This window comes from Callospermophilus lateralis, chromosome 2, assembly GCF_048772815.1.
Source record: "Callospermophilus lateralis isolate mCalLat2 chromosome 2, mCalLat2.hap1, whole genome shotgun sequence".
Lineage (NCBI taxonomy): Eukaryota > Metazoa > Chordata > Mammalia > Rodentia > Sciuridae > Callospermophilus > Callospermophilus lateralis.
In genome coordinates this window covers 131,444,726-131,472,489 of record NC_135306.1, presented here as the reverse complement: position 1 = coordinate 131,472,489, position 27,764 = coordinate 131,444,726, and the positions used below count along the sequence as shown (strand labels likewise).

The 27,764-nt window shown below is 42.4% G+C and overlaps 1 protein-coding gene across 1 annotated transcript; it reads right to left on the bottom strand.

Annotated features, from left to right (window-relative positions):
* Positions 1–528: 528 nt before the first annotated feature.
* On the bottom strand, positions 529–26,409 carry Vstm5 (V-set and transmembrane domain containing 5). The gene is made up of 4 exons (XM_076843875.2): positions 26,171–26,409; positions 1,403–1,729; positions 1,153–1,293; positions 529–1,023 (listed from the first exon to the last, which is right to left on the bottom strand). Exons 1-4 carry the CDS (start codon positions 26,259–26,261, stop codon positions 980–982), a joined length of 603 nt encoding a protein of 200 aa, XP_076699990.1. The 5' UTR covers positions 26,262–26,409; the 3' UTR covers positions 529–979.
* Positions 26,410–27,764: the final 1,355 nt, after the last annotated feature.

The following is a 27,764-nucleotide window of genomic DNA, read 5'->3' as shown; positions in this document are numbered from 1 at the left end:
TGTGAGGTAGGTGAGAGTCAAGCATTCCTCAGCTGGGGTAGGAGAGAGAACAAGGGCTTGACTGGAGATGAAGTGCTTGTGACTGAGCAGGACAAATCTTAAGCCTGAGATTACTGTGTTCCTGGTTGTACCATCCATATGTAGGCTCAACTTTCACACAGGTGGCATTATCTAGCTTGCCAGGAAGACCAATGCTGCCCATAGTGAAAATGAGCCTTATTTTCCTTCACACTGACCTAACTGGGCTATGAGAGAGAAAACCCAATTCATTTTGGAATGGTAGAGGAAGAAAAAAAAAATTGTTTCCTATGTCCATAGATGGTCCCTCAGAGTTGCTTCAAGCTCCTCTCCTTAAAGCTCTAAGCTATAGGGTCCCACCTCTGAGCAGCTCACTATAGCACAATAGCACCCCCTTAGACTCTTTTTACCTCTGCCCCTGAGGCAGCAGATTGTCTGAAAGCCTCAGATTTTCTCACAATAGCTCTCACAGCAGTGCTTATGAGGTACAAGATAGGAGATTGGTGGGTGCAGCAATTTCCAGAGCAGATATTAGCACAAAGGCACAGAAAGCATGTTCCAGTGCTGGCTGCACATCAGCCAATCTGGAGATACTCTGGCCCCTGACACAGGGATTCCTCCAACAGACCATCCTTGGGGCCAGAGCAAGCTCTGTGAGCCGCAGTCAGTGCCAGCCCCTCGTCACTGATTATGGGTCAGCATGACCCTGAAGCTTCAGTCAAGCAAAGCTCATGGCTCAAACCCCAGTAACTCTTCTCCTTAAAGTCCTGGGACTGAGTTTGTCCAAGCCGTGAACTTCAACTCCATGCGGTCCATTGTGTTACCTTCTGGCTGTCCTAGCAGGAATGGGTTGCATGTCAGGACCACAAGAGGCTGTAGAGTGGATTGTCTATGTTTGTTCTTTTGGTTAGGAAATAATGTTTTCCTCTTGAGGTAGGAATGTAACTGGGCCCAGCCTTGACTAGCATTCAACATCTTGTAGCTCAATCTCCACAGTTGTGCTTTCTGCAAAGCAAAAGACAAGTCAATGAATTGAAATCAGCCACACAGTGGTTTCTCGGTATGAACAAGATAACACATGCCACTTGTGGTCTCAAAACCACAAATGAATAATCACATGGCCCCAAATGTTACCTTTGAGTTTATGTCTTCTCTTCCTCTGGAATTTATATGAACACTTATTACAGACCCACATGAGGCTGATTAACACTGCGGCCACAGCGGCAAGTAAAGCAAGGAAGACAGCAACAAAATGGAGGTCTTCGTAGAGGATCTCTAGGGATGTGGGGAGGGAAAGGGGAAGATAGATCCCTTTTAATATTGTGAAGTCGACCACCCACACTTGTGTTCAGAGGTGAGACCCCAGACCCCTGTGGCGTCTTACCAGACACATGCAGGACAATGGTGCCAAACTGGCTGCTCCCCAGGCGCTCTGTCACAGTGATGATATAATAGCCTGAATCCCGCACTCCCACACTGAAAAGTTGGATGGAGCCATTGTCAAAGGTGCAGACTCTGTCCTTATGGCTTTGGGAGATGTTGGCCTGAGTCCCTGGTTTCCACTCCACGATTTTCTGCACACCCCAGTTGGACGTGTACTTCCATTCGATGGTGGGCACCCCATGGCAGGAATAGTCAACCGAGAGCAGGATGTCTTCTTCAACAGTGGCATTGATGGTGGAATGGGGAATATACAGTGACACACCCTGACCTGCAGGATGGAGTGCTAGATGTGAGGTACACTTACATTTTAGTGTAATGAACTTATACTTTAGTCAACTTATTTAACTCATTAATTTATTTTCACAAGCATTTATTGAGTACCTGTTATATGCCAGGAATGGTTAGAGGTTCTGATATTGATGCTGTAAAGGTGGACAAGATAGAAATTTCCCTGTGTCTAACTTACACTATATATGGGAGACATACAAGGGATCAACAAGCAAACAAGGTAATTTTAGGTCATGACAAGTGCTGTAAAGATAATGAACATTGCCAGGCGCAGTGGTGCACACCTCTAATCCCAGCAAGTTGGGTTACTGAGGCAGGAGAATCACAAATTTGAGGCTAGCCTGGGCAACTTAGTGAGACACTATCAAAATAAAAAAGAGCTGGGGATGTAGCTCAGTGGTATATCCTCTGGGTTCAATCTCCAGTGCCTCAAAAAATAATAATAATAAACAAGGATAATAGTGAGGTGATAAACAGCATTAGATGGCCAAGGAAGACCTTGCTGAAGAAATGACTTTTGAACCGAGACCTAAAGTTCAAGGAAGAGGAGAAGGAAGCAACCCTGTGAAGACACAGGGGAAGAGATTTCAGAAGGATCAGAAAATGCATGGTAAGAATGAGCATGGATGAGTTTGAGGGTCAGAAAAGTCGTCAGAATGCCAGAAAGCAGTGAGCACTGGGGAAGCTTTAGGAGATGAGATTCGAGCGGTGGGCAGGAGCCAAGTCATGATTTCAGGTGCTGAGGGGTGATGGGAAGTTATAGGCTTAGGCAGAAGGGTGATGTTCCCAGGAAGCTGAGAATATCTGCCACTGAAAACATACTGGTTGGGGGACAAGAGGAGCAGTTAAGTGTTCCTTATCTAAGGAGATAAGAGACAGTGGTGGCAGTCTTGGAGGTTGGTAACGAGCAATCTGATTTAGGACATACATTTGGAAGTGGGGAATGCTGACCAACTGGATGTGAATGTGGGGATGGGTGAGACAAGGGGGCATCAAGCAGAAGATGTGGATGAAGAGAAGTGCCATTGGCTGAGGGGTATCTGTGTGAGCGTGTGTGTGTGTGTGTGTGTGTGTGTGTGTGTGTGTATGTTAGCACAAAATCACAAAATACTAAGCAGGTGCCATGCACCAGGGCCTCTGCCAACTGCTTTATACTTTTCCTGTCCTTGAGGTCTCATCTGATCCATTGTAATTCTATCAAGGATTTACCTCACATTCAACAGTACCAAAACTGAGAATTATGCAGGGGCCACTAATTCCAATACTCACACATTTAACCTCCATGCTCAAATCAAAGGTCAGTAGTTGGCAGTGGAGGGAACAGAACTTGTGACAAATGCCTGCCACACAAGGAGAGGAGTGGTCAAGATGGCTCCAGCCTGGAGAGTAAACAGGGCAGGATATAAACTTGGAGCCCAATCCTTGGTTTCTATCTCCACTTCCTGTTTAGCTCCCTCATTCTCTGGGTTCCCAGTTTCCCTGGGTACCCTGCTGCATGACTCCAGGGAACCATACCTGTCACTTCTCCAGGGCTTTCTCATTGTCCTCTTCCATCTCCAGCATATCCCATTTGTAACCCTCTTCTAAGGCCTGGCTGGGTATCTAAAATAATCCAATAAATTCCAGGCCGAAAATTGGGAATAATGGCTTTCAAGAGTAAAAGCTGCTAAGTAACAGAAATGTATTTCTACCTGTAATACTGTAATATAATAAAGCAATAATTGGTTTGTGTTCCTGGTTCCTGTCACATAACTCCTAAACCTCTGGGAATCTCTGGAGTGGTAAGTATCTTTTTTATGCTTACATGACTGGAGTTGGGGTCCCTTAGATAGCTTCAAGATGGGTGCTGGTCACAAGAGAGACCAAGATTGGAACTTTCAGCCCCTCTACTCCCAACCCCGCCAGGAGAGGGATGCAAGTCAGGTTGATCACTTGTAGCCAATGAAATAAGCAAATCATGCTTACCTAAGAAACTTCCATAAAACCCTAAAAGGACAGAGATCAGGGAGCTTCTGCACAGCTGAACACATGGAAGTATCTGGAAGGTGGTATGCCCGGAGAGGATACAGAAACTCTGAGCCCTGTTCACATACCTTGGCCTGTGCATCTATTTATCTATAGTCTTTGTAATATCGTTTATAATCAATGGGTAAATGTAAATGGAGTGTTTCTCTGAATTCTTTGAGCTGCTCTAGCAAATCAATTGAACTTCAAGAAGACAGAATGTGGAAACCCCTGATTTATAACCATTAGGTCAGAAGCCCAGGTGGCCACTTAGCCTGTGGGGATCTGATACTACTTCAGGTAGATACACCCTGTTGATATCTGCTGGAATATCTTGTATCAGAATTATTGTGTTACATATGATAGTGGGAAAACATTTGCTTCCTTTAATTTCTTGGACACCCCAATTTTGATTATTAAAAAAAATGTTAGGGTTGGGGGGTGTAGCTCAGTGGAAGAATGTTTGCTTAGCACAAGGAAGGCCCTTGGTTCAATCTTTACTAGTGGAAAAAAAAAAAAAAAAAAGGTTTGGGCTGGGGATGTGGCTCTAGAGGTAGCGTGCTCGCCTGGCATGCGTGCGGCCCGGGTTTGATCCTCAGCACCACATACAAACAAAGATGTTGTGTCCGCCAAGAACTAAAAAATAAATATTAAAATTCTCTCTCTCTCTTTCTCTTAAAAAAAAAAAGAAAAAAAAAGGTTAAATGTTAAAAGTCAAGTGCAATTAGTATATACTCTCCTAGATTCACCAATGGTTAATAGTTTCCATATTTGCTTCTTTCTTGAAAAAAAAAATTCTCAATTTCATTTTGTTGAACCATTTGAAAGTAAACTGCAGATATCCTGCCACTTCACCTAAGAACAAGCCAATCTCCTAAATATGTACAATATTATCCACTCTAAAATTTAACTTCCAATAGTACTATTTGTTAACATGTGGTATATTTTCACATTCCTTCAATTGACTACAAAATGATGCTTCAAATTGGTTTTTTTTTTTTTTTTTTTGCTTACATGTGGAATCTGATCAAGGGCTGCTTACTGCATTTGTTTGACATGTCCTTTAATCTAGTAAGATTTCTCCACCTTTTTTTGGTGGGGGGGGGGGGATTTCATGACATTAAAATTTTAGAGTCCTACTCTAGATTTATTTGTTTAGAATAAAAGTAAAAAAAAAAAAAACCTGCAAAAGTGATGTTTTCTTGTGGCATCACTCCCGGAGACTAATCATATGAGTTTGTCCCATGATTGAGTTAGATCCCTTGGGTGGTATGTGGTACCTTAACAATGGTACATTCTCCCTTGTAATTTAGTAAGGTACTACTTAGAGACCATGTGACTGCACTACCACCCAACAACAGTGTGTACATAGATCTTAGCATCCCCCTATATTTCATAGATGGCTGCAAAATGGTGAACTTTAAATGTTCTCATTCTAAATTTATCGGTGGCAGGCATTTCTCTGTAAAGAGCTATTTATCTGTGTACCTGATCATCCCCGTTTTCTCTTAGAGTCCTGATAGACTTTGATTTTTTAAAAAAATTAAGATCTTTTACTCTATTATGCTCCTTATAATTTTTTTCTTCTGGGTTATCTTACATTTGGCCAGTGGTATCTTCTGCCAGTCATTTCAATGTTCTTTGAAATGTTTTCAGTAGTTTGTAAGCATTTTCTTGAATTGAATACATTTTAACAATGTCTTAAAGCCAAAGAATGAGAAACTTGAGAAATTCTGTCCTTGGGCAGGTAGGTGAGGAGGTCATTTTGTACAGGTTGGTCCTTTTATATTTCATGCTCATATTACTTGGGGTGTCCACTGGCTCTCTCATGGACCACCTTTGGGGATTAAAAACCTAGTCCTGGTCTAAACATATGGGAGCTCAGTAAAAGAATCCCAGAACTCCAAGATGGAAGGCATCTTACTGGCCGGCCTCCCTCCCAGTGTGGGAATTCAAAGAGCTCAGTGTTCAGCCTCTGGCAGGACTCTTCCTTGAAGTGACAGAGTATTCTCTACTTACAAGGTAAATTTTATCCAGATTAGGGAAACTTGATTTAAAAAGCTCCCTTTTATTTCTACCTGAAATCTGCCCCCTTTGCAGCCACACAGACTGCAGAAGTTCTCTCTCAGTATAAAGAGTTCTTCAGATACCTAAGGACTATTCTCCTGACTACTAAATCACTCCTTCTCGTTCAGGCCCTCACTGTGTGACAGAGTTATTCTTCAACACAGAACAAAGTGCAGAGTTTAAGGCTCCTGGAATAGAGAAGGAAAGAGAGGTCAAATTCTAGGTCAGCCCTGGGAGGGCAGGAGTTCTGCTTTCTTCATCCTTGTGTCCCCTGTACCCAGCACAATGCCCAACAACACCCAACAGCAGTGTGTACATAGATCTTAGCATCCCCCTATATTTCATAGATGGCCTGTTGATCAACATTTGTCAAGCAAAGGAATAAGTGAATGATCAAATATTTATGGAAACAGGAAACAACATCAGCTGTTTGGGTGGTTTGAAAAATTAGCTACATCTAAAAAGTAATATACATAAAGAGAAGTACAATTTAATTAAGGCTTTAAGTACCAATTATCATGTACTTTATAATCGGTATTTGTTACATATAGTGATGTGCCCACATAGCTATAAGTGGCAAAGATGGGATTTCAAGCAATTCTGCCTGATTATAAAACCTGTATTCTACCTTGTGACTGTCTATTTAGATATCTATTGGCCAGGGTTACTGACAAACTAGTCTCTTAAGAGACTAACTTTCTTTTCAGTACTTGGGGGATGGAACCAAGAGGTTCTTTACCCCTGAGCCACATCTCAAGCCCTTTTTTATTTTTTATTTTGAGATAAGGTCTCACTAAATTGCTTAGGGCCTCCCTAAATTGCTGAGGCTGGCCTCTCACTTGTGATCCTCCTGCCTCAGTCTCCTGAGCTGCTAATATTATAGGTGTGTGCCATTGCACCTGGCTTTCACCAGCCTTTTGTGTGTGTGTGTGTGTGTGTGGTGCTGGGGATTGAACCCAGGGCCTTGTCCATGCAAGGCAAGCACTCTACCAAATGAGCTATGTCCCCAGCCCACCAGCCTTTTTAATAGACTTATGATCCTTCATTATGAGTCTTTCAGTTACTTTGGCCCAAGAAATAGCAAAATTGAAGAACAAGCAAACATAATAACCCCAAGTATGTTGGCTGCGATACCAGTTGGCTCTCACTGTTTTCTGTATTTTCTCTTACTCAGAAATTTTTATTTAATTTTATTTTTTTCTCGTTTTTTTTTTAATTTTAAAATATTTAATTGATAAATGAAGGTTGCATATATTAAAAGTATATATGGTAATTATTTATCTATGTTGTACAATGATTATTAACACACTTATCATTACCCATGCTGAACATCAGATCCCCAGAACTTGTTCATCTCTAAGTTTGGACACTGATCAAGATCTCTTCATTCTCCTTAGGCCCAGGCTCTGGAAACTACTATTCTACTCTGTTTCTATGGCTGCCTGGCTTTCTTTCTTTCTTTCTGATTCAACATATGAGGTCAATCATATAGTATTTGTCTTTCTGTGTCTGGCTTGTTTCACTTAGCACAGTGTTCTCCAGGTACATCATGTTGTCTCAAATGGCAGAATTTTGTTATTTTTACATTTGTTATCTTCATCTTCTGGATAATAGCTGTCATACAACATGACATGATATCCCACTGTGATTTTGATTTGCATTTCCCTGATAGCTAATAATGTTGAGTGTCTTTCCATGTACCTGTTGTCCATTTGTATATCCTCTTTGGGGAAATAATTGTTCAGTTCCTTTCCCAATTAAGTACTCTTAAATTGTAAGAGTACTTTGTATATTTTTATTTGCAAATATTTTCTTGAATCCTGTAGATTCCCTTTTGATTTTGTTTGCTGTTTCCTTTGCTGTGCAGGTTTTAGTTTGGTATTGTTCCATTTGTTTAATTTTGCTTTTGTTACTTGTGCTTTTGATGTCATACCCAAAAGGTCATTACCAAGACAATGTAAAGAAGAGCTTTTTCCTGTGTTTTCCTGTTTAACAGTTTCAAGTCTTACATTTAAACTTTTAATCTATTTTTTTGTGAATGATGTATGATAATGGTTTATTTTCATTCCTTTCATGTGGATGTACAGTTTTCAAACACCATTTATGAGGAGGCTATCCTTTTCCCATCATGTATTCAAAGTGTCTTTGTAGAACATTAGCTGAACATATATGTGTGGATTTGTTTCTGATCTCTGTAAAGTTCCATGTCTATGTGTCTGTTTTTATGCTGGTACCATACTGTTTGACTACTATACCTTTGTAATATATCTTAAAATCAGAAGATGTGATATCTTTTAGCTTTGACCTTCTTCAGATTGCATTCGCTATTCAGGGTCTTATGGTTCCACATGAATTTTAGAATTAAAAAAAAAGTGTGTGGGTGTGGGTGGGTGTTGCTAAGGATTGAACCCAGGGCCTTATATATGCTAGTCAAGTGTTTTACCATTGAGCCACAATCTCAGCCCTGTTTTTTCAATTTCTGTGAAGAATGCCATTGGAATTTTGAAAGTGATTTCATGAAATCTGTAGATTTCTTTGGATAGCATGGACTTTTAACAATTCTTCTAATCTATGAACATGGAATTTCTTTCCATTTGTCTGTCTTCTTCAGTTTTTTTTTTTTTAAATGTCTTATTGTATACAGAACATCCACCTCCTTGGTTCTTAAGTATATTTATGTTATTGTAAAGGAATCATTTTCATCTCTTCCTCAGATAATTCATTGTTAACAATCAGAAATGCAACTGGTTTTTGCATAATTTTAAATTCTGTAATTTTACTGAATTTGTTTTTATTTTTAACAGTTGTTTGGTAGACTTTTGTTAGGGTTTTCTATATATTAGATCATGTCACCTACAAACAGATAAATTCACTTCTTCCTTCCCAGTTTGGATGTCTTGTATTTCTTATCTAATTGCTCTCTCTAGGACTTCCAAGCACTTTGTTGATCAGAAGTGAAAGTAGACATCTTTGCCTTATTCCTTATCCTAGAGGAAAAGCTCTCCATGGCTCACCATTGTACTGATAATTGATTGTGGGCTTGTCATATATGGACTTTATATATTGAGGTACAATTCTTCTGTACTTAATCTATTGAGAGTTTTTATCAAGAAAGGATGTTGAATTTTGTCAAATGCTTTTTCTACATTCATTGATATGATCATATAATATTTTCCCCTCTTTCTGCTAATGTGGTATATCACATTTACTGATTTGTGTGTGTTGAACCACTGTTGATCATGGTATATGGTCCTTTTAAAGTGTTGTTGAATTAAGTTTGCTAGTATTTCATTGAGTATTTTTGCATTTACATTCATCAGGGATATTGGTCTTTAATTTTCTTTTCTTGTAGTATCGTTTTCTTTGCTAAATTTCTCTTAGAATTGTTCTTTGCTTCACCGTATATTTTTAATACATTGTGTTTCCATTTTTGTTTGTTTCAAGATGGTTTTTATTTCTATTTTGTTTTTTTCTTTGATCCATTCATTGCTCAGGAGTATGTTGTTTAATTTCCATGTATTTGAGAATTTTTAATTTTCCACCTGTCGTTACTTTCTACTTTCATACCATGATAGTCAGAAAAGATACTTAGAATTTAAATCTTCTTGGATTTTTAAGAGTTGGGGTGGAGGGGGGATCTTAAGGATTCAAACTAACCACATATTTAACTAGGTTTAGTTAAGAATTCCTCCTTCTGTCAATCATTCACATATACTTAGGAATAAATGTTTAAAACAAGGATAGAAAATTAATAATTCCAAGGGTTTTAAGGCAAACTGTTTGTCAAATGTTTAAAAAGTTTAATTAATGAGTGACTACTCCTGTGTCTCATGCTAAAATCAACCCAGAATAAGTCTAGAGAAACTTAGTGGCTACGTCAATAGTTAGACTTGGTTTAAATATTCTACTCAAGAAGGTTAGTTCAATATGTCAGATTTTAATCATAAAATGGATAGTAGGTAGCCATTAATAAGAATGAGCTTTGGAGCTATAGGTATACATAGCTCAGTGGTACAGCACATGCTTTTCATGTGCAAGGCCCTAGATTCATTTCCCAACATGAAAAATAAATAAATAAGCAAGCCAGGCACAGTGGTGCACACTGGGAATCCCAGTGACTCAGGAGGCTAAGGCAGAAGGATTACAAGTTCAAGGCCAGCCTGTGCAACTTAGTGAGACCCTGTCTCAAAATAAAAAACAAAAAAATGGCTGGAAATGTAGCTCAGCATTAAGCTCTATATGGACAAAGAAAGATGTCTGTGATGGTACCAAATAAATTTATAAAATAGAATAATGATCTCATTTGTATTTGTGTAAATATGTGCTAATATGTGCATATTATAGATGGAAAAATGTTGGAGGAAAATGTGCTAAACTAATTAACAGGCATTACTCCTTTGAGGTTGGACTATAAGAATATTTTATTCTCTAAGACTATTTTTACATAATTTAAGATTATATATTGAATTTATATTAAAAATACAATATTTAAAAATGTTTTTAAGTTTTCCTGATAAAACCAAGCAATCTGACCAGCAAAGTCTAAAGACAAATTTGAAGTTTAAAAGTTTGCCTTAATATCTTCCCTTGAATTCTATGAGAAAATCCAGGAGGAACTAAATTTATAGCCATCTCTTTGATATACGGTGTTGCCTCCATTAAAGAACAAGTCAAAGAAAAGATAATTTCAGCAGGACAGAAGTTACTGGAACCTGAACTGAAGAGCTATCTAAAAGCTCCAGCCCTTAGAGCCAGTCAGATCCTCTCATAACTAAAAGCTATGGAGATAAAGTACTAGGAAGGTGAAGCCATCTACTGAACAATAAGCTGGAACAGAAAGAACACTTGGAATGATTACTTATTCTTTTTCTTACAAATAAATCACATGCTTTTCAGTCTTGAAATTAATTATTTAAAAAGGGGGATATATTTCCTGATATAACAACAAAGGTCAATACAGTTCAGATCACAGCTCCAGTGAACAAGAATACCAGCTAATAATGAGACATATATTACCAACCTGGTCTCTTAAACCTGGAGTTTAAGTCATGGGGATATACTGTGTTAGTCAACTTTCTGTTACTGTAACAGATACCTGAGATAAGGCATCCTAAAATAAAGAAAGGTTTACTTTGGCTCATGGTTTTGGAGGTTTCAGTTCATGACTGATTGCTCCCATTGCTTTTGACCTATACAGTAAGGCAGCATCTTGGCAGAGAGTACATAGTGACACAAACTGCTCACCTCATAATGGCTGAGAGACCAGTGACTCACAGTCCCTTTCAAGGGCACACCATAATATTTTGGGAAGACTTCCAATAAGGCTCCACCTCCTAAAAGTTCCACAACCTCCCGGAGGCATATCAAGCTGGGGACCACGCCTTTAACACATAGGCCCTTGATGGACACTTTAACAAATCATAGCATACACCTTAATTAGGATAACTCATTTTCACCTCACTAATCTGAAACATCACTTATCCAGCAAATGTGATCATCAGATGCATCTGATAACCAGGAAATGAGTATTATTTTCATTCTCATCTGCATTAAGCCTTTAAGCAGCAGAGAAGACACTTAGCCTAGGGTTCAGGAGTCCTAACTGAGAAACTGTTGGAATGAGATGATGGCATGAGGAATCCATTATGAAAAGGTAGTTTTAAGTGGGAGTGAGGTGCAGTGGAGACCCCTGGTGGGCAAGACACACCTAGGTTCCACACTGGGACCTCCACTCTAGGAGACAAACTTTCTAGGGAGAAAGTGCCTTGGCTTATAAGAACCTCAGATCTCCCAAGAAGACAGGTGACATGACATGTCTAAGTCCAGCACAGGCCAGTCCCTGAGCAGGCACACAGCACTTGGGGTCATTCAAGCCTGTGGGTTAAAGGCTTGGTCCCCAGTCTGAGATGCTTTCGGGAGGTGGTGGATTCTTTAAGAGGTGGAGCCTCACTGGAACTCTTCCTATTATATTCTAGTGTGCCAAGAGTAGCAGCCCCATCTCACCTGTCTCACCCCATCTCACCTGTCTCACCAACCAGGGATGACCAACTGTCTCTGTGCCCAGGATTGAGGGATTTCCCAGGATGCAGCATTTCAGTGCTTTCAGAATAGTCCTGGGTAAACTAGGCTAGGTGGTCACCCTGAGACTCAACCAAGAAATATTGAAGAGCAGAGATACAGGACTTCTGGTTTCTGAGGCACCCCAGGGATATCTGTGGGGGATATGCAGTAATCCAGCTTGGGGAAGCTGAGGGAGTGGAAAGCCAGTCTGCCTGAACCATCTGGCTCCCTAACACATATTCCAAGGGACTGCATCCCACACAGCCCCACCTGAGTAGGAACCTCTGCTAATCCCTGAGCCTAATGTGTCCTCCCCAGGCTTTCTCAACGAAGGGTCCTGCCTCACTGGGTGCTGGACTGGTGAAGAGGATATCATCTCCATTTTACAGGGAAGCAAACTGAAGTCTCCCGAGGCTAGGTTATTTGTCCAATATCATGGTAAGTTGCTAAGCAGAGATTCAAACCCTGGGTACTTTTTATTCTCTAATAAGCCAGGAAATTTGCAAGAGTAGGGAAAGAGGGAAGAACGTGTTTAAGTTGAGGGGTAAGGAGTAATCTTTTAAAGTCTCAGGAAAGAGAGAAAGGACAATCCCAGCTGAGAACAGAGAGACCACCCAGGGAGGCCCAGGGATCAAAGTGTGCCTCAGATTTAGGATTTGGTGAGCAAAACAGTTAAGGTTGGTAATTGTAAGAGGACTCTACACAGAGTCGGGGGCAGAGCCACAACAGGTTGAAGGCTTCCAGGAGGAATTATCCTTCAGGCTGTAGGGACCCAGGAGGGTGTTCAGATAGAGACTTGGAGGATCAGAACTGAATTTCCAGAACAGTCTGGCAGCTCATTGTCTTATCACACATATCACCTGCACTGCCCTGGGCCCACCACAGGCACCATAGGTGACTGTCGGTCCCCCAATTCAAATGTAGTTCCATGAGGGTAGGACCTGCCTGTGTGGTTCCCTGTTGCAGACCTAGAACCCCAAAGAATGCCTGGAATATGAATGGGAATTCTTGAGTATTGACTTATTAAAGGGTTATTTATCCAGTCTAGGGGTGTGGGGTGCTGAACCCAGGACTATGTAAAGTTGAGCCCGAGATAAGGGTTAAGACCCCAAGGCCAGCTCTGGTGTGATTCTTGGGACCAAATTTGCCTCCTTTGCCCTGTCTGAAATACACATGTGATCCTTTCACCTAAACTGCCCTGTAATACATGATAATGCATTCATTCATGTGCACCAATGCTCCTTATATGCACTCATGCACACAGAACCTAGTTCCTGAGTTTCTGGCAGATGGGAGCTGTATGTATAAAGAATCCCAAGGAATCCTACCAGGGAAGTGAGGGTTTGAAGGAAATGTCAAGCAGACGTCGGTTCAAATACCAACCTGCATTTTGTTAATATCATAACTTTGATCAAGTTACCTCAAAGTCACTGAGCCTCTATTCCTCATCTGTAAAACAAGTATGTCACTTGGCCTCCCAGACCAACTTTTGAAGAACAGAAGGAAGTGTCTGAGATTTCTGCAGGAAGAACTGGCATGCTATGCACCCCAACTTCCCAGCACCCAGCACAGGGCCTGGCTATAAATGAACAAATGATGACACGCATGCCCTGCCTGTCAAACTATTGCCAATTTGAAGAGACCACAAAAAGGGGATCTGTGTTGAGCTGAGGGGCACTACCTCTGTGCTAGCAGGTCTCCTTTCCTAACTCCAAGGAGAATAGGCAAAGTGTTGAGCAGCAATTAAAATACTCATGGCCCTGGCCAGTTTGTGCCATTCTTGAACCAGGTCCCTCTGGAATTTGGAAAGCACAGCTTTGTGTAGGAGGCTGGTACATCAAACCCAAATAATGATTTTCCCCTTTAGTTTTCAAGAACAGCATTGATGACTGACATATGCACAGATAATAGGGTGCCTAGCCCTCCTGTTAGTTCAGGAGATGAATTTCCCCTGTCAGTACCTGATTAGTCAGAAACCAAGGTTCAGCTCATCCTGGATGGGTTCCCAATGATCCTTCTGTTTAATGGCCTTGAGAAGTCACCCAGATACCAGCCAAACCCAAACACCCTTAGAGAGAGGCAGGTTTAGGTGAAGGCTGCCAGGCTGCTCACCTTCATCAGGTTTCAGAATTTGTACCCCAACCAGAAAAACCACACCCAAAGAGCAACAGTCACCATTTCCTATCAGTAATACCTGTTAAGCACCAGACCAGTATCATAGTCCAATGAAACCACAGGTGGGAAAGTTGAATAACCTGGCCATTATCAGACTGGCAAAGATGAAGAAGTCTGATAATATTATGCTGTTAGGAGTGTGTGAAAGTTATACGCACCCCGCACTGTGGTGACTGTAAATGGGTGTGATCTGGGCAGCCAAGTAATGAATAAAAATATTAAAATTGCATATATTTTCTGACCCAGAAATTCCACTTTTAGGAATTATTCTGTAGTTACTATGGGAACACAGATACAAAGACGTAAATGTTGTCATGATCACTTAAATGAAGCATTACCAAAGACTGGAGACAATCCATGTATTCACCAGTAAGGGACTAGTTAAATAAATGATCTATATTCATATTTTGGAGTGCTACAAAGACATTCAGAAGAATGAGGTTGATCCATGTATGTTGATGTTAGATGATCTTTAAATTAATGGAAAAAGCACACAGAGTAGAACAATGTGTAGAGAAAACTTTTGCTTGAATGAAGTAAATTATCTGTGTATAAACACACACACACACACACACACAGAGAGAGAGAGAGAGAGAGAGAGAGAGAGAGAAACATCTTATCTATACAAGTTCGCAGAACGTCTCTGGAAGATTCTTTGAAAACCCAGGAACTGCGGTTTTCTTTGGGGAGGAGACTGGATGTCTGGGATAGAAGGAAACTTTACATTCCACTCACTACCCTTGTGAACAGCTAAAATATTTTAGAAAGTCTGTGAATTACTTAACAAATAAAAACACTATGATCCTAAAAATAAAGTGCACACCAAGAATGTGTGCCTTAGGCCTTTCATATTTGAAAATGTTATTCTCATATGACAAAGTATTTCACAAGCAGTGACCTCTGTACTTAAGAGTTGACAAAATCAACATCTTCAGCATCTCCAAAGATAAATTAAATGCATGCAGAGTTGTGACGAAATGCTTTAACTATCTCAGGAAGGATACAGAAGGAATTGGGAACACTCTGGACTCCAGGGGCCAAGGGAAAGACCTAGGCAGCTGGGGGTCAAGACTTTGAAAGATATACATTTTGAATTTTGGATTGTGTGCAAATATTACATATTGAAACTTAAGAAAAATTCCAAACAATCAAATTAATTTAAAGTCAAAACAATAAGAGTATAACTCCTCTCATCTGGGAGGGATAAGCAATAAGTTAAAATGTCTTCAGTGGCTTGACTCGACAGGTGAGGTCTGGACCCTGCCTTCCTGTCAGGCCCCTGTCCTCAGCACACCCTCATTCTGTGGGCTCCCAGCACATTGGACTTAAGCTCTGATGATTCATCATTTTCTCTCCACCACAGGGACTGTGCACATATTGTTCCCTTTCCCTGCTCCCTCCCTACTTGCCTATTAATCTTTATTCTCCCTTCAGACCTCAGTCATTCTCTTCTGAGAAGCTCATTCCAACCCTCTGGCAGGGCCAGATATCCTTTTACATATTCTCATGACACCTTTCCTTTATAATACCCATCTCAGTTCATATTATTTAACATCTATTCCTACTTTCAACTGAAGTTCCATGAGAATAGGAGCTGCCTTTCTGGTTCCTTGTTGTAGCCCTAGACCTGCAGAGTGCCTGACACATGAATAACAAACTCTGAGCAGTGATTTCCCCTTATAGGGTTATACATCTGGTCTGGAGTTGCAAGATACAAACCCAGGATTATGCCAAGCTGAGGACCACATCAGGGTTAGGATTCCACAGCTGGCTTTGGTGTGATCTGGCTGCTCCAATACATGTGTACATGTGCACCGAGCCTAGTTCCTGAGTTTTTGGCAGATGGAAACCAAAAGAATCCCAAGGAATCCTACCAGGGAAGCAAGGGCTCTGAAGAGATGTCAAGCAGACATTGGTTCAAATACTGACTTACTCTTTCTTAATATCATGACTTTGGACAAATTTGTTAAAGTCACTGAGCCTCTATTTCTCATCTGTAGCTCAGTGGTAGAAGCACTTGCTTAGCCATGTGTGAGGCACTGGGTTTGATCCTCAGCACCACATGAAAAAGTAAATAAATAAAATAAAGTTAAAAAAAAAATAACCACAAAACAACAACAACAAACAGTGGTGGCCATAGCCTCCTCACAGTTCAGATATGTTAGAAGAAATCAAAGTGAATGTATGAATGGCAAGCACCTAGCACAGCATACCCTATTCCCCAGTAAATAAACAATAAGTGGTCAGCAGGGGCACATACCAGTAATACCTAGAAGAATCCCAGGACTAATCAGACATAATTCATAGTCTATACCTCAGGCCACTGCAAACAGATCAGGAAATATCACTTTTACAACAAAGAAAACAGGCAAATTGCTTTTCTGACTCTTAATTGGAAATTAAACAGAATGGTACAAGGTCTACCCTCCTCTAGCACATCTGTTTCAGGGCAACTGGGACTGGGGCTGGAGTTGGGGGATCTGTTGTTTGGAGCAGAGGGCAGAAGAGGAGGGCAAGATGCCAGTTGGGGAAGTCAGGGAAGCACATGCAGTAAAGCCAGAAGACCCCCAGTGTAGGGATCTACCTTGAATATAGCCAACTTGGTTGTAAGAGCCATCATGCCTATCAGGTGACCTTAGCATGCATTCAAAACCTTATAGGATAAACAAAGTGGTTAAGATGGTCAAACTTCTCATGCTGGCCATTAACCTCTAGATTGTTTCTTGTTTTTTAACTGATGTTTGGCACATTAATAGCATTTTTTCCTTTACTCAGAAAGCCCAGATGCATTCTGGTTGGCCATGGGCCACCTTCATCTAGTTTAGCATATAAACATATTCCTCTTGATAGTGACCAAATTACATTGTTATATTTATGTAATATGTGCATGTACAAATATGTAACAGCAAATCCCATCATTATGTACAACTATAATGCACCAATAAAAAAAAGTGGGAAAAAAATTAATAAACTCCTTCCTCCTGCCTCCAGGGACAGGGATCCTGCTGTTTTGCTGCTGCCGAAAACACACTTCAGTCCATAAGTCTCAATAAATACATTCTGCAATTTTGGATTCATCTGCCTTCTTTGTTTCTCCACACCTTTTGCCTTTGGCAGTCAGTTCTTGTACAGTGGGTTTTCTCTGAAGCATCCTAGTTCTGCTTTGGCTGCATAGGCCCAAGCTGGGTGACTTTGCACAAATTCCTTCACCTCTCTAAGCTGCCATTTTCTCATTCGTAGTTGGGAATCTTTGTGGCTTGGCTGTCAATGATACAATTAAAAGGAAACAATTAAAACCCCATGTGGGTAAGAGATCTGGATAATAACCAGGAACAACTCTGGAGTGGAGGGGTGGGGGATATGGGTCCTTTTCTTTTTCACCCAAAGGAAGTCCTGATTTTAGGTCATGAGAATTCCATTTAATCTCCTTCCATTCAACAAGCATTTGGGAAGGGGTGGGGTCTGGGACAAACATTTAATAAACACTTATTTCTAGTCACACACTCCATTTGGAAGTTTGTTATTAATTTGTCTGTCCCATCGGTTCAACTCCACCTCTTCTCAGAACCTTTGCAGAGAGAGCCTTGGAAGCCATCTCTCTGGCTCTAGTGATTGGACCAAGGCAGACCACATGTTCTGGGATGGGCCAATCAGATTCTCTCTCCTGAGTTTGGAATTGAGATGAATGATCCCTCAGTTCTTCCATGTCTCTGAAAAGAGATGTGATGCCACTGAAGGCCACAGTAATTGTGGAGAAAGCTGCTCATGGGTGGCAGAAGCACCAAGGCAGCCGGAGTGTGGCTTAGGCACTACTGGTGGGGAGAGGGTGGGGGGAGCAGGCAGAGGGCTTCTGGGATCCTTGTTTAGTCATGGGGAGAAACTTGGCTTGTCTTCTATCCTTGACAGATGAGATTTCTCAACTTCTCTCTGAAGGGTTTACCCTTTCCCCTGGTACTCTTCTGTTCCATACAAATTGACTAACCTCTCTGAATCTCTTTCTCAATAAAGTGGGTGTGTCACAACAGCTACGTTGCAAGATTGTTGCAGAGTCAGTGACTGACACTCCAAAGCAGAACTAGGATGCTTCAGAGAAAACCCATTGTACAAGAACTGACTGCCAAAGGCAAAAGGTGTGGAAAAACAAAGAAGTCAGATGGATCCAAAATTGCAGAATGCATATATATATATATATATATATATATATATATATATATATATAATCAGAGTTCACCAATGCTAGTTTGAGAAACTGGTGCAACAGTGATTGGGGCCTGATAAGGCCTAGATAGGAGCCACAAACTACAGGTGAGCCCAGAATCCAGGTGGAGCATGGAACCACCAAGACTTGCTCTCTATCCAAGATTCCTACCCTTTTTGTTGCCTGCTATGTTTTAAACTGTGCCCTAAAAAGATATACTGGCATCCTAACCTGTGCTCAGAATGTGTATTATTTGGAGGCAGTGTCTTTACAGAGGTAGTCAAGTTAAAACGAGGTCATCAGGGTGGGACACAGTGTGACTGGTCCTTCTAAAAGAGGGAATTTGGCTACAAATGAGAGAATACCATGTGAAGATGAAGACAGAGATAAAGTGACTCTTCTATAAACCAAGAATGTCAGATATTCCCAGAAGTCACCAGAAGCTAGGGTGGAGGCCTGGAACAGTCTTCAGAAGGGAGCAGCCCTGCCAACACCTTCATGTAAGTGAGGCTTCCTTCAGGACTGTCAGATGGGGCTGAGGTATGGTTCAGCAGTAGAGCAGAGCACTAGCGGAGCCTATGTGAGGCCCTGGATTCCATCCCCAGCACCAAAACAAAACAAAATAGAATACATTGCCCTTCTATGACCTTTGTTTCCAGAGTAAAGGTCCTCAGGTATGTAGTTTGCCAATTGGAAAGGACTGAATCAGCTATTCAAGTTGTTTTCAAGCCCTGATTAAATCATCCGGGAAGTTTTAAAAAATAGTACTCTGGACTAATGAATTCAGTCTTTAGGGATGAGACCAAGGCCTCTGATTTTTAAAACTTCCCATGTGATTCCAGGATGCAACAAGATTGATAACCACTGGAGGTTTGCAGCTGAAGACCATTTCTGTAACTCCTTCTTGGGGGCACTTTAACAAAGCTTAAAGCCAAAGAAGTGTGTGAGGGAGGAATGTTTGAAACACTTGAGCACTTTCAGGGAGACATTTGGGGGAGGTAGACTCTTTCTGGTCTCCTTCAATTTCTACTCTACCTGGTTAGTCCTATTTCTATTGACATAGGAGAAACAGACAGGCTAAGTAATTCCATTTTCTCCCCCACCTCCTCCAGTTCCATAAGCAGTGTTTTGAAGTATGTAGCCGCATCCAAATCATTGAGAGGACTTGTTGAAACAGATCACTGAGTTCCCTCCCTGCTTCCTCATTCAGTAGGTCTGAGGTTAGGCCCAAGAGTATGAATTTCTAACAAATTCCTAGATATAACTGGTGCTAGTTCCTGGACCACATTTTTAGAACTTCAGTAGTAAGGATTTTGCAAGGCCTCAGTGAAAAGTGGGTGCCCTGGTGCTCTCAGAATCCGGGAGGCCTAGGCCCCTCCTTTCCTTTTCCAGCACTGCTAATTCCACTTCTGTAAGGCAGGGGACCACCTGTGATGCACAACTCATCTTGGAGAAGGGAAGACTGGGACAGACAGGCTCCCAGAATGAGGGCAAATGGGCAAAGAAGAAAAGAAGACAGGTTCTGCTGAGTGGGATTGAGGCAGTGTGTGTAATGGATTCTAGAGTCAGACAAACCTGTGTTCCAAATTGCACTCTGCCAGCAATAACTATGTGATCTAGGGCAAATTTATTAATTTCTTTCAGTTATAGAACTTCTGCACTAAGGATACCATAATAATACTATGCATAACTCCTGCAGAATAACAAATTTAAATAAGACAATACAGTGAAGAGCCTACCAGTTTCTAACACTTAGTGATTGCTCAATTCATTACCATTTGGGAGAATTCTTTGAAGATTCACAGAGTAGTTACTGAAGTGGTCAACTCCCCATGCCTAGGGGTGTGTAAACAGAAGCTGGAGAGATTGCAGTAATATGTTTAAGACAGGAAGATGGCATATTGGGTGAAGGAGGCTGGTTCTTCCTGCTTCAATCATGTAAGTATAGAATTGGAATGAGCCTTTGCTATGGTATAATGTTGATGTCTCCCAGAATTTGCATGCTAGAATCTGTGTCCAGTGTGACAGTAGGAAGAGATGGGATTTTGGAAAGTGATTAACTCACAAGAATTCTACCAGTGGCATATAAAAGATGCTCAAGCAAGCCCTCCTGTGAGGATGTAGAAGGCCCATCTGTGTGAAACAGGTTCTCACCACATACTGAATCTGTCTTGAGCTGGGACTTCCCAGCCTCCAGACTCATGAGCAATACATTTCCATTTTTGTTTGTTGGCTTTTGAGATCTCACTACATTGTCCAGGCTGGTCTCAAACTTCTAAGTATAAGTGGTCCTCCTGCCTCAGCCTCCCAAGTGGCTGAGATTACAGATACATCATGGTGCCTGTGATTTTATGTTGTTCATAAATTACTCAGTCTTAAGGTATTTTATTACAGCAGCCCAATAGGTTCAAAATAGCACTTGTAAATCTGAAATTCTCTTCTGGAAATGCAGCAAAACATTGAGCAACTTGAAATTCTTCCCTGTGGAATTCCAAAAGGAATTTTTCTATCATACTATTTTCCAGGCACAAACAAGGGTTATCTTTGTTGGGTGGAAATTGTTCTTTCTAAGAGACCATGGTTTATGGTAGAGTAACACCTGTGCTTCAAATCAGATCCCAAGAAAGCCAGGCATGGCAGAGGTGACTGCTCCCTTGCACAACCCTGGAAATGGGGAACTGGCTGGGTCCACCCTCTCTACAGTGGGCTGCAGGACCTAGGGTCAATGTTCAGGCCACTGGTCAGCCTGGGGACCTAGAATAGGGTTCTCCTCAGATGCCTCTGCAGTAAATATGTGTTGAACAGGAGGACAAAGGAACAAATGAGGTGACATGCTCTCCCACCATTCTTTCAGAAGGTGTTTATAGGATGCCTGAAGGTACTTGGAAGGGGAGTATAGGATGATCTAAGACAAGGTGCATACATGACTGGATACCCCAGACTACAATATGGTGTTCCTCCAAAGAATCTAATGGGCCAGTTTCTTTCCATCTTTTAGATCTTAGTGTAAGCATCATTTCTTCCAGGAAGCCTTCCCCAACCCCTCAGTACTGGGTTGAGGGGCCCAGTTCTGTGCTTTCATTGTTACCTGTTCCTCTGTATTAACACACTTATTCCACACTGTGATGATGATTCTCTGGATTAATGATTTATCCTCCTAGATCAACTGTCAGCTCTGGGAACCAGGGGCCAGTCTATCTTGGTCACCAATGAATCCCCAAGATCTAGCACAGTGCCTAGCAACTCTGGCTTTCCATGAACACCTGCTGAATGAATGAATGCTTTAGGCAAACCCCTCAACTTCTCCAAGCCTCTGGTTCCTTATAAAATAGGGACTCATAGCACCTCTTTGTAGGATAACTGTAAAGATGAGTTGAAAGCAGCTATTATAGTATCTGACACCAAGTAAGTGTGCAATGAACAGTTGTTTTTCTCTTGTAATTGCTATTAACAGTTATACAAACTCAGGAGATTCTGGTCTCTCTTTTGTTCTTCTTCTTCTCCTCCTACTCCTCCTCCTCCCCCTCCTCCTCTTCCTTCTTCTTCTCCTTCTCCTCCTCCTCCTCCTCCTCCTCCTCCTCCTCCTCCTCCTCCTCCTCCTCCTCCTCCTCCTCCTCCTTCTTCTTTTTTCCTTCAGTACTGGGGATTGAACCCAATATCCCTAGTCCTTTTAAAAGATTTATTCTTGAGATAGGGTCTTAATAATTTGCAAGGCTGGGCTTTAACTTGGGATCTTTCTTCCTGAGTTGCTGGAATTATAGGCATGAGCCACCATACCCAGCCTAGCTCTTCTTATCTTTGGTTTTGTTTTAAGTGATCTTTCTAAAATACACATCTAGCTGTGTCTCCCTTGGCTCTGAAAAACCTCAATAATTTGTTCCTAACTTTCTTTTTAGTCCCCGTCTCCCATGTTTCCCCCTCACCCCCAATTCCACTTGCACCAAACTACTGACCACTCTGTAATGCACATTCCCCCTCAACCTCAACTCAGATCACCCCCTCCTCTTTCTTCAGACCCTGTCTGTCTTCAAGACACCTCTTAATGTCATCTCCTGTCAGGCTCACAAGGCTTCCTCAGCACAGTGTACAGCCTGCCTTGTACTTATGAGAATTGAGTGACAGCCCATCTCCCCTGCTAGAAGGGACAGTAGGTACCACCCAGTGCTCAGGTCTGCAACACCAGCAAGCAGCAGTCTGTGACGTGGGAGATAGCTCATTCAAGCAAGAACTATTAAACTGAATTGACCATCTATCTGACCTAAAGAAACAAGTTCCAGATCAAGAATACCTGAAATCTTACCCTCAAGTATGTCATCGAAAAGTTGGTTGATGGGGAAAGGAAAGAGAAGGTCTCGTGTCCCACTTTTAGGAACTGGCTTCTGAAAGGCTTCTGTCCAGCCCCATAGTAAACCTGGGGTAATGACCTTAGCTTACTACAGAAGATCAGACAGTCAGAGGAACTTCATGTTAGCTCCCCTTACCAGTACCTGGCAATAAGGGACCTATATCTCCACCCTCCTCTGGCACTGGTGTAAGGGTCTATTAGGGGAACTATTCCAACATCTTCCACCCAAGATCCAAGACCTTCCCAAGCTCCATTCCATGTCAAATGACTCCTTAGACTGAATGTGAAGACACTGATACGAGTCACTGAGAATACAGGCATGCACCACCATACCCAGTCCTTTAGATCTTAAAACTAGAGAATAATCTTTGCTGAATGCTCTGCCTTCAGAACCCAGTGGGGTGGGGTCACAACCCCTGAAGCTTTGTTGTGTAACCCTGTGTTCCCCAAGGCTCTGGGCAGTCACTCTCTGGCCTCTTGAAACCAAAGCAATGTCCCTTCCCACCCTTTCAAACTGAGAAGGCAGCCCTAATGATCTCTGAATCTCTTTTGGTTATTCCTCTCCTATCTGAAAGCACAGTGCAGGTTTAAGCTGAATCACTATATGGTTCTGTCCCATAGGATCTAAGAAGTCCACATTCTTCCTTCATTTTTTTTTTCCTGTCTCCATCCCTTCAGTTCAAACTGAAAGTATATCCGTTGGGGTAGTTGATTACCCTCTAGGTTCACACCCACACTAATCTTATCCAACACTATTGCCACACCCTTGGTGTTCTCTTCTGTACATGGTTTTTAATTTTTTTGCGATATGAACAGTTGAGAATTTTCCAAACCTTTAAGTTCTGGTTTCTTTTTAGTTTAACAATTTCTCCCTTCCCCCCTAACTTCTTTCCTTCCTTCTTAAATTCTGCTATGAGCCATCAGGAGGAACCAAGCCTCTCCTTTAACATTTCGCTTAAATATCTCTCTCTGATGAATATCCAATTTCATCTCTTGCAAATTTCTCCTTCCACAAAATATCAGAACATAGGCTGGGAGTGTGGCACAGTGATAGGATGCTCACCTAGCCTGTGCGAAGCCCTGGGTTCAATCCTCAGCACCACATATAAATAAAGGTATTGTGTGCAACTACAACTTTAAATTTTTTAAAAAAAAATCAGAACACAAAAAACTATTAGCATAGTTCCTTACCATATTATAAGAAAAATTGTCTTTTCTCCATTGTCCATTCCCCTTGTTTCTGTGTGAGCCCTCATCAGAATTGCTCTTAGCATCCAAATTATTAGCATGCCCCTCAAAACTCCACCAGCCTCTATCCATTATCCAGTTCTAAAATCACTTTCAGAGTGTTCAGTATTTATTACAGCAATGCCTTGCTTCTCAGTACCAGTTTCTGTCTAGAGCAAAATACCAAAAAGTAAGTGAATTAAAAACCAGATATTTATTTCTCAGTTTTGGAAGAAGTACAAGATCAAGGTGCTGACAGATTTAGTTTTAAGCAAGGGCTCTCCTGGCTTACTAAACTGCTTACTATGTTTTCACAGGGCAAAGGGAGAGAGCTTTGATCTCTCTTCCTCTTAATTATAAGGACACTCATCCAATAAGAGGGGCTCTGATCTCATGATCTAATCTAAACCAATTACTCCCCAAACGCCCCACCTTCAAATACCATCACATTAGAGGCTAAGGCTTCAATCTATGCATTTTGAGAGAAAACATTCAGTCCAAAAAAATGTCATAGAGGAAAGATTTAAAACACAGGGTTTTTGTGTTTGTGGGTATGGTATAACACAAATCTCAGTATAAATGATGAATGTCAATTTTCTGGAAGAAGGCTGTGACAGAGGTTGAGGAAGCAGAGGAACTGTGAGAGGGAAGAGGCCCACTCTGCACCGTTAAGGCTGGGCCACAGCACAGGCCTCCTTCAGGCAGGTACACATTCATTCAGCATCTGTTAGGGATAGTTATGGCTAGCACTGGGCAAGTGCTAGGGACTCAGAACTGTGCAGGAGACAGTCAATGAATAATTGCATTTTTACTTGTCTACCAGATATTACGTGTGCTATTTGGTCTGCGACACCCTACAGTTTCCCTGTCCCACTTCCCTGGCTGTTCCTATCCATTGTTTGGTCTGGGTAGGTGTGACTCCCTTTGGAGCAACTGTTTCCCCAAGCCTGGGTTCTGAGCCTATAGGCTCCTACAATGTGGAGTCTCCTGCCTCAGGAGCCTTGCCACACCCAGGATGGCACTCTTGTTTGACTGTCAGTATAAGCACCTAAGCTTCCTGAGGACAAAACTGTGAACCATGGTGTCCCCAGTATCCACTGTGGCCTGCTTCTTTCAGGAGAAAGTATAATTAGTGAGTGAGTGAATGAATGACTGGTCCCTGAACATCAAAGGCATCTGTACACATGAGTACCAATGGTGGTTGGAATCATATGCTTGGGGCTTACAAAACAATAGAGAAGTTCACTGCATATTCAAACACATATTCATCTGCAGACTAACAACCAGCTATTTCTTGTTCCACTGCTGAGAGAGGAACATACCCCATCATAGTCTTTTTGCTTTCCAAGATTTGCAACTTTCAAAGCTGGGCTCTAGCCAGAAGTATAAAGAGCAACAGTGCTAGATGGCTAGGTTTGAATTTTGGCTTCACCATTGATTAGGTGGTCACCTTGTGCACATAGCCTTTCTGTGCCTCATCTTTCCTCACCTGTGAAACATTTTATAAGGTTGTCCTGAGGATTAAATGATAGGAACCTTGTAAAGTTGGAGAGATTGTGAACACACAAGTGCTGTACCTTACTATAAGTCCTCTCACCTCCTGCGGCCCTGCTCTGGTCCCATATAAATCTCAGTTGACTAATATGTAAAATGGAAATGATGATAATGATTGAATGAATGAGAAAGTAAAATTGCATTACAATCTGCATTACAATTTGTGTCCACCGAGTTTGTGGGACAGTGGGCCAAATCATGTGGGGATTCTAGAGCTAGCCATCCAGAGCAGTGTCGCATGGTGAGAACCTTCTCTGTCCAAGAAATTCAGGAACCACTGCCCAATTCAAACCCGCTAAACGCTTTTCTTTCAGAACCAGGCTGCTGTGGGTTGTCTGAATGGTCAGAACACTCTGATGACCCAGGAAGTCCATGGAAGGATGGAGGGATACCTATAGTAGGAGGTGGGGTGCGTGAGCCTTTGGAAACTGTAGTCCGGAGTCTGGTTATTCCAGGAAAAATGAAATAAAACATGTCGCAGAGGAGGCAACCTCCGCGCGGGGAGCCGGTTATCTCCCAGCCGGCTTCCGGCTCCGATAACTGCTGGCCAGGCTCGTCGGGCGGGGTGAGCGCCCCGAAGTGGCCCGGCCGAGGGAGCCTCTGCTCCGTCCCCGGCGCTTCGGCCGCGATCGGTGCCGGGACTCAGGCTGCGCGTCCAGCCGGGTGAAGAAGTGGAGCGGGGCCTGCCAGCCGGCTCGCCGCGCGCCCTCCACCGGACAAAGTGGCCCAAGGCAGCCGCGAGACCCCAGAGCCCGCCCGCCCCGTCCCGCCCCGCGCTGCCCCGCGCTTACTCTGCAGACAGTGGGCTGCGACCAGGCAGAGGGCAAAGAGTCCCAGGGAGATGCTTCGGGTCTTCCTCCACCCGCACCGCAGAGGCCTCATGAGCAAGCCCCGGGCAGCACAGGCCCGGCATGGGCGTCCGGAGTGGCGGGGCGCAGCGCAGGGCCCGCCGGTGTGTTTTCCGCACTGACGCGCGCCGCTGCAGCTCCTCCCGCAGCCTTCCCTCCTGCTGTAGCTCCAGCAGGTTTTCCAGGACCAGATGCAGATGAGCTGGTTGTACTCTGGTTGAACCAGTTCCCAAGGAGGAGGGAGGGGAAAGAGAGAGGGAGAGGAGGGAGGGAGAAGAGGAAGAGGAGGAGGAGGAGGGAGGGAGGAGAAGGGGGAGGAGGAGGAGGAGGAAGGGCAAGAGCAATAAGAAGGCACACACTCAGAGGTAAATAATGGCGAATAATGAGCTGTCTTCTGACGTACCGACGCCACTTTACGGGTATTAATATCCAGCTAAGATGCTGGTGGATGGAAGGAGGGCAAGTACTAGCTGTTGCCTAAGGACCCAAAGGGACCAACTGATGGCTCCGTGGGAAAAGGAAAGGCTTTTAGGAAAGTGAAATGCCAAGCTGGGGAGAGAGGGATACAGGAAGACTCAGGCTGTTCTGGGTGGTAATGATCTCTGTCCTCCATCCGTGTATCCATCCATTTATTCAGGAAATATTCACTGAGCACCTACTTATTTCACTGGGGCTGGTACATGTGGCCATTCTAGTCATTCAGAAAACATGGAATGAAGCTAAGCATGATGCTAAGTCCCAGAGATATAACAGGACAGATATGGGCACTTTTTTTTAGAAATCCTACCAAAGAATGGGGATTGGAAAAAAAAAAAAAAAAAAGCAACTGTATATGTGGATATGTTACTACGACAAAGAAAACCCAACTAAATTCCAGGAAGGATCTGTGTGTGGAAGGAGAGGGTGGATATTGGTCCAAACTAGTCATGAAATTCTATTCTACTTTGTTAAAACTAGATTTCCCAGCCTCCCTTGCATCTAGAGGTTAGCAGTATGAGCCAATACTGACTGGTGATATTTAAGGGGAAATATTCTTGAGGCATTTCTGGAAGAGGTTTTGCTTTCCTGAAAAAAGGGACAGATAAGGCTGGGACTGCCCCTGCTTTGAAAATATTCCTTCTCTTTAGATCTGTGGCATGTTTCTTGCTTCTATAAAGTTACATGAATGAGGACAAACATTTTCAATGCTAAGTAAGAATGGTAGAACAGAAAGAAAGACCAGAACACTGTGGTACTATCACGTACTTTCCTATATCCTTTTTGTTTTTAAGAGGTACCTTGCTCATTCCATGTGCTCCTGGTGAGGCCAACAGTAGTGATCCCTGCTGATTGCCCTACAGTGGACTTGTTATAAAAGTGTCCTCTTCACCAAGCAAAGTATTTGGTTTCATGATGGGCGGAAGGAGACATCAGAAACCTCTCTGCGAGTAATATGAGGCCACTGCTGGGATTGCTGAAACCAAGGGGGCTTGAACCTGGGGATACTGGTGAAAAACCAGCCTCTACTCAGAGCAAAGCCTGTCCAAGGAAGGGACAT

Excerpts from the sequence above, each read along its gene's own strand:
- Vstm5 (XM_076843875.2), bottom strand. The coding sequence starts at position 26,261 with ATGAGGCCTCTGCGGTGCGGGTGGAGGAAGACCCGAAGCATCTCCCTG. Across the intron at positions 1,294-1,402 it reads CATTGTCCTGCATGTGTCTG|AGATCCTCTACGAAGACCTC; the intron begins GTAAGACGCCAC and ends CCACATCCCTAG. Across the intron at positions 1,024-1,152 it reads GAGAAGACATAAACTCAAAG|AAAGCACAACTGTGGAGATT; the intron begins GTAACATTTGGG and ends TTTGCTTTGCAG.